Raw genomic sequence first — 6,977 nt, 5'->3', positions numbered from 1 at the left:
ACTGTATGAAGCAATTTTTGAAGCAAAGGCTGTAGCTCTAAGATAAGAGAATGTTTTAGATTAAAAACCTGAGGAAAGAAAGAGTAGTGGCTTTAGGTAAATGTTAAAGATACATATGGCATAATGTGTATGCCTTCAAGCCACCTGTCAGCTTGTGACGATCCCATGAATTTCACAGGGCTTTCTTAGGTAAGGAATACCCAGATGTGATTTTGCCAGTTTCTTCCCCTGAAATATAACCTACAGCACCTGGTATTTCATTGGCAGGTCATAACCAAATACTAACCAGAGCCAAGCCTGCTTAGCTTCCAAGATCAGACGAGATCTGATGTTTTTTAGGGTATTTAACCCTGAAATGGCATATAGAATATGAAGCAATGCTTGGCATCTAGTACAACTGGCTTGCTCATCCTTGCCTCACAGGGCTGGGTCTAAGATAAACAGCTGCCCAGGCAAGAGTGCCCTTGCTACTACCCACCTGTCAGCTTTGCAAGGCAACCAAGACGGCTTAAGGAAGGTGTGATGTGGATCCTGTTGCTTCCCTCTAGGACCATCATATGTGTCAAAGGCTGGAGACCATGGGCAAGAATTATTGCATACATGGACCATGGAGAATTCTTACCTGCAGCTCTTGTCCTCGGATCAAGTAGAAATATAGATATGCTTCATCTTTTCTTACAGGGGATAAGAAATGGAATTAGCTGTGTCTCTCCTGAGAGCCTTCCCCAAATTCTAACCTCCATGCAGAGCTTCCTATGGTTTCCTGGGATGTAGGGGCAGAACAGACGGGCAAGAGCTCCATTGCCCCTGGGCTGTGGCAAACAGACACTGCGGCCCTGAGGGCGCCTCCAAATAGGAGCAGAAAAGATCCACCCCTTTTGGGGATGGATTTGGGCTGCCTTAGGCAGCTTCTGGGGACAGGCATCATATAAACAATGCCTTGCCTGAAGCTTAGCCTCACGCCACTCCTCTCCTTGTTTTAACTCTTCTTATAAAAGTACTGGCTCCTCTGGAAATTAGATGGTTTTCAATTGCTCCTTGACCTCATTCCATGGCAGGCTGAGTTCTTTCTGTCAAAAGGATATCTCCTTTGCCACAAAGCTCCTATGCAGCCCTTTTTGATTCCTGCCTTCTTTAAAGACATAAAGTAAAAATGCATGGGCCATACTGCTCGCTTTGGCTGATTTCTGCTGCTGCCAGGCATAACACTTCTATCTTTCTGAGACTGGCTTTGGCCAGTGCTGGCGCCAGTTTGCAGCAACTTTCCAGGAAAGGCAGCATTGTAGCCAATGGACACAAATACGGTGCTGCTCCCATGCATCTTAGGAAAAGGAATGGCCAGACCAAGGCTTCTTTGACTGAAGACTTCCTCTTTTGTGGCTCATGGCTATGGAATTCTGGGAGTTGGAGTTTGTTGTGGCGTCCCGCTCTGAGCCCCACAACAAACTCCAACTCCCAGAGTTCCATAGCCATGAGCCACAAAAGAGTTAAAAGTGGTGCCAAACTGGGTTATTTCTCCAATGTGGGCGCAGCCTTTGTCCCTCTTTCAATGGGCGGCGGCTGAGGGAACAAGAGGCTCCTCCTCTCCTCCTGTTTTTCCCCCAAGCGAATCGATGTTCTCGGCTTTCCGCCACACAGCCTTGCTCCCTTCGCTCGGGGGTTGATAGGCCGCGTCTGCCGGGCTGTCGCTTTTCTGGCTCAGGCCGGCGGATGCGCTCCTCCTCGGCCGCCCCGGCGGTGGGTGAGTGGGTAGGTGGATGGGTGGGCGACGACGGCAGCAGCAGCAGCAGCAAGCAGCTCCATCTTTGCGGTTCCTCCTGAGGCGGCAGCGGCTGTAGCCATTCAACCCCCCTTCAGCACTGCTGCTTCTGGCCGCCGCCGCCATGAGCACCGAAGACGAGATCATCCGCATCGCGAAGAAGATGGACAAAATGGTGCAGAAGAAGAACGCGGTGAGGAGGGGAGGGGAGGGGGAGGGGAGGGGAGACTTCTCGCGCGCGCTCTCGGATCGAACGTTCGGGCGACCAATCAGCGGCGGCGCGCGCTCAGCTGGGCGCCCGCCTTTTTTCCCCTGTTCTGAGCTCGCGCCCAGCAGTCAGTTGTTGTTCCTCTCTCTCTCTCTCCTGAGAGAAAGACAGAGAGAGGCCCTCCACCGTCACGTGCCTCGCGCCAGCCCCTCTCCAGCCCTCCCCTCCCTCTCTCTGCGCCACATTGGCCTCACCTGCTTCCTTGTGTGTGTATAGATGACTTGACTTGGAGGCCGCGCGCGCACGCGTGTGTCTGAGACACGGTCGAGATTGGAGATGAAAAAGAACACACTAAACACACACACTCTGCCAGGAATAATCCCAATTTTGAGATCGGGAACTCTGGGAATCGTAGTTCCCTTGTGGCACCAGAGCTCTCTTTCAACAGAGGTCCAAAACAACACACACTGCCAGGAATAATTTCGTTTGAGGCCAATTTTAAGTGCTAGGGAATCCTGGGAATTGCAGTTTGTTGTGGCACCAGTGCTGCCTTTGACAGAGAAGACTAACTGCCAAACAAACTACAGATCCCCGGGTTCCCTAGTATGGAGCCAGGGCACTTAAAGCAGTCTCATGCTGGATTATTTCTGCAGTATGTTTTGGCCCTAAGTCTCAAAAGTGCTACAAGATCCCTTTGCATAATGTATCTCTGCAGAATTAACATATTTGTCCATAGTCATAAATCACACCACACACACATTTCTGTCTTTAGGAAGGTCCTGCATTCAAAAATGTGTGGGTTGGAGGAGGCTGACATCTTGTTCTGCCTGTCTGAAATAAAAGGTTTTCCAAATAGGAAACAGTCCATGCAAAACAGGCACCAGTTCTGTAGGAAAGAAGCTTTCTGGCCCTCAAATAAAGGGCATCCTTCCTTCATAGGGAGGGACGCTTGGCAACCCTGAGTCCTAGAGACCGATGCCCAGGGAGCTGTGCTGATCTACAAAGCAGCAGCCGGTGGTCTGTGTGAGGCTGAAGGAAAGGAAGAAGCAGGCACAGATAGGGTACCTGTTGCTGGTACGCTGGGAAGGAATAATTACCAATCCCCAGCATCAGACAGCTTGGGAAGTACTGCCATGATGACATTGATCTGGCAAATACCTGCATTCTTGACTTCTCACAAATGAGAGGTTCACTCCAGGAAAGACTGGCCTGTGGCATAATTGGAGGGAAGCTCCTTATTTCATAGCCTCTTCTTTTAAAATCTTGATAGTAGTCTAAGGGCCTGAACAGACAGGCCAGAATAAAGCTGCTTTGGGTCACTTTGGAGGTATGCTGTTGAAATGACACACACACCTTAAGAGGCCAGAAGCTGCGCCAAAGCAGTGCTCTAGTCCTTAGGTCTGGCTTTGGCGCACCTTCTGGCCTCTTAGGACACATGCAGCATTTAAACAGCATACCTCCAAAGTGACCCAAAGCCGCTTTATTTTGGCCTGTCTGTTCAGGCCCATAGGCTCACTTAATATGATGCCAGCCCTTTTGAAAGGTTTTAAATTAGTTTTTTGTTTGTTTCCTCTCCATCAACCCAAAACACACTGCAGAAATAACCCAGTTTGAGGCCGCTTTAACAGCCCTGGCTCAGAACCCTGGTGACAAAGTGCTTGAATGCCTGTACTGCAGCCACTCACTGACAAACCATAAGGTTGCCAGTTCGATACTAGCCACGGACTCCAGGTTAACTCAGCCTGGCATCCTTCCGAAGTTGCTAAAATGAGTACCCAGCTTGTTAGGGTCAATTAGCTTACAATTGTAAACTGTTCTTAGAGACTGCTTAGGTGGTATGAAGCAGTATGTACAAGAAGCTGCTATTGCTATTGCTCAGCTTGATTTTCAAAGAAACTTGTTTTTCCCTCCTACAATAAAAGACTGTCAAACTATGTTCCATAAGTTTTGTAGGTATATCTCTAGTTTTTTATTTCACAGAAAGAAAATAATTACTAGAACTGTTTTTAACTTGGTGGATTATTGAGCATGTGAACATTTTTTTCCTGAGAGGTTTGCTGGACATCATACTTTGGTATAATGGCTGGAAGACTGGCTTTGTGATAAAAGCTGTTTTAAACATTCAGTGGAATATATCAATGAATCAACTAGTGGCAAGATTTCTGAATCTTGCAAAATGAAGCTGTTTTGTAGTCCTGAAACATATGTGAACTTTTTCTTTGTACAAGAGGTAAGCAAAACTGGATCAGTTTGCATCAGTGTGTTTGATTAACCAAACTGCACATTTGTATTTTTTTAATCAAGAAATTTTAACTGCATTAAAACAATATATGTAAAAAGAAAAAAGAAAAGCTAGAACAATGAATAACAGGAATAAAGAAAAAGAGCAGAATACAAAAAAGAAACCTTTACTTCCAACATTCTTATTAATGCTTATATAAGATAACAAAATCTTACTCCCCCTCCATGACAATGTGTCATACTTCTACCACTTAATTATTCTTACTCATTTTCAAAACCCACAATTCACATTTTATCTTTCTGCTCCTGCAAAAAACAAACAATTAAAGCTTCCCAATCTTTCATAAATGCTGTTTGCCTTATTAAAGCAGATAACATATCCATTTCAGCGAAGTCCAACAATTTTACCAGCCAGTCTTCTTGTGATGAGATTGTTGTGTTCTTCCATTTCTGGGTATATAGTGGACCCTTGTTATACGCTGGGATTTGGTTCCAAGATCCCCCGTGGATAACAACATCCATGGATGCTCAAGTCCCATTAAATATAATGACATAGCAAAATGGTGTCCCTTATTAAAAATGGAAAATCAAGCTTTGATATTTGAAATGTATACTTTTTTTGAACATTTTCAAACTGTGTATGCTTGAATCTGTGTATAACAAATCTGTGTATAAGAAGGGCCGACTGTACAAGATTCTTGTTGCACATGTGATCATATACTTTAGTAATCTTCCATATTTCTCCATTTGATCATCTAATATTAAAAAAACATTTCTGGTTTTAGCTGTAATTTTATTTTCAAAATCTGCTGAATCACACTATGTACTTGCTGCCAATATTTTCTTGCCCTATCACATGTCCACCACATATATTTAAAAAATCCCCATTTGTTGCTCACATTTCCTACATATATTTGATAGCCCTATGTGCATTTTAGCCAGCTTTTCATAAGTCAAATACCAGTGATGCATTATCTTATAGATGTTCTCTTTGAGGTCATAATGCAAACAACTTTCTGAAGTTTCATATTTGTATTTTTAACTAAATCTGACTTAAATTTAAATATATCATCAATAAACGGCAGATGTCCCCAAAATCATGGTGGAATGGATGTGTTCTCCTAATTTCCTGACAAAGGTGTAAGACTGCAAAATTATTTGAGGAAGACATTTTTTCATTAAAAGACATTACTAAGTACACTTGTTTTTACAGTCATCATAATCATCATTAAACCATTTGAACACAAAGCATTACCTTCCAGAACAATCCCAACATTCTTGAATTATGACACCAACATTCAGAATAAAAGTCTTGTTTATTGAATTGGCATCAATTGTTGTTGTTGTTGTATGCAGAAAGCACATCACTATTCCCCCCTTAGATATTTTGGAGTGAATTTCAGATATTCTTAAACCAGAGCTCTGCCAATAACTTTAATTCCAGATTCATTTGCCTACAGTGGTGTATTAAAAGTGTATTTTTAAAAATAAGTAAACATAGAAAATTAATTTATAGTACAATCGGATGCTTAATAATCTAAAGGTAAAATAACTTTGTAAGCCTTGCATTGGAATGAATGCTATGTTAGAAATTAATTTAAAGCTGTAATCAATGGAGAAACTTCTGTAGTATTGTTCTAAATATAAATTCAGTATATATATGGCTCATGCAAAAGATATTAGAATATTTGTTCTGTAGCATAAGCAGAATAACAAATTACCTTATTGTGTAATGAATAGGTTCAAGTTGGCAGAGGTAATGTTGCACATATGGATATTCAAAAATCAAGAGCAGTTCAGTAAGATTAGAGAAGAAAAGGTAAGCAGTAGCTTTTCCTATTATAAGATGCAGAAATAGAGTGTACTATCTTTTATGTGCACTAGGAAGTCTTTGGGTACATAAACATTTTTGACTACCACTCTCACAAGTTTAGGACATGTTGGCTTGGGCATTTGGGAACTGAAGTGCAAAATAGCTAGTTGCCATGGGAACGAGGCGCCCTCCGGGAAGAAGCTCCATTTTGGAGCTCCTTCCAGCGCCACTGTTAGGCCGCCACAAGCAGCCTGACGCAGCACGAACACGTCATGCCTGCACTGCGCCATTTGGACACAATGTGGCCATGATGTCATAATGGTGGCACCCATGTATACAGGGTGCCTCCATTATGCTGCCGCAGCTACATGTTGAGGTTGCGGGGCATCTGTAAAGGATGCCCCGAGGCAACCCTAGCTAGCACACATCCAGGCCGGTGCAAAGCGCCAGTCTGGATAGGGCCTTAATTTCTTAATTGCTGAATGTCTCTCAGGCATGTTATATGTTGCATCCATTTTTAACAAGTCAAGAAAAGCAAAATAATCTGATACAAGCTTTTTAATGGTCTGTCCACCAACAATGCAGTCTTTTAGCTGGTTGTTTAAAAAAGTGGTGCTTGAACATTTGGGTTAAAAAATAGGGATGTTTGAGATTTAATTTAGTACAGTGGGCCCTTGGTATCCATTGGGGTTTGATTCCAGGACTCCACCATGGATACCAAAATCCATGGATGCTCAAGTCCTGTTAAATGCGATGGCATAGTGAAATGGTACCCTTATATAAAATAGCAAATCAAAGCTTTCTTTTTGGAATTTATATTGTTTTTGAATATTTTCAAGCCATGAATGGTTGAATCTATGGATAAACATATCTGTGGACACAGAGGTTCAATTGTACTTCATACCGTCATAGGCTTTCCACATGGTTCTGGGATCCCTAGACCAAGTTTCTGTTTC

The 6,977-nt window shown here is 43.1% G+C and overlaps 1 protein-coding gene across 4 annotated transcripts in view; it reads left to right on the top strand.

The window, feature by feature from the left end:
- The first annotated feature begins 1,650 nt into the window (after positions 1-1,650).
- TCEA1 (transcription elongation factor A1) overlaps positions 1,651-6,977 on the top strand; it is a 42,451-nt gene continuing 37,124 nt past the window's right edge. For 2 of the 4 annotated variants that reach the window (XM_089517308.1, XM_089517306.1), the window contains exon 1: positions 1,651-1,952. In XM_089517308.1, coding sequence (XP_089373434.1) covers positions 1,884-1,952 — 69 coding nt within the window. In that variant the 5' untranslated portion in view covers positions 1,651-1,883. Of the gene's footprint in view, positions 1,953-5,948; positions 6,028-6,977 lie in introns of those variants that run through there. The other 2 variants (XM_089517307.1, XM_089517310.1) reach the window with 2 other exon arrangements.

Source organism: Sceloporus occidentalis, unplaced genomic scaffold, assembly GCF_023333645.1.
Source record: "Sceloporus occidentalis isolate IW3139 unplaced genomic scaffold, rSceOcc1.0.p SCAF_3, whole genome shotgun sequence".
NCBI classification, from domain to species: domain Eukaryota; kingdom Metazoa; phylum Chordata; class Lepidosauria; order Squamata; family Phrynosomatidae; genus Sceloporus; species Sceloporus occidentalis.
Note: the sequence above shows the minus strand (reverse complement) of the source record. Positions and strands in the feature narration are given on the sequence as shown.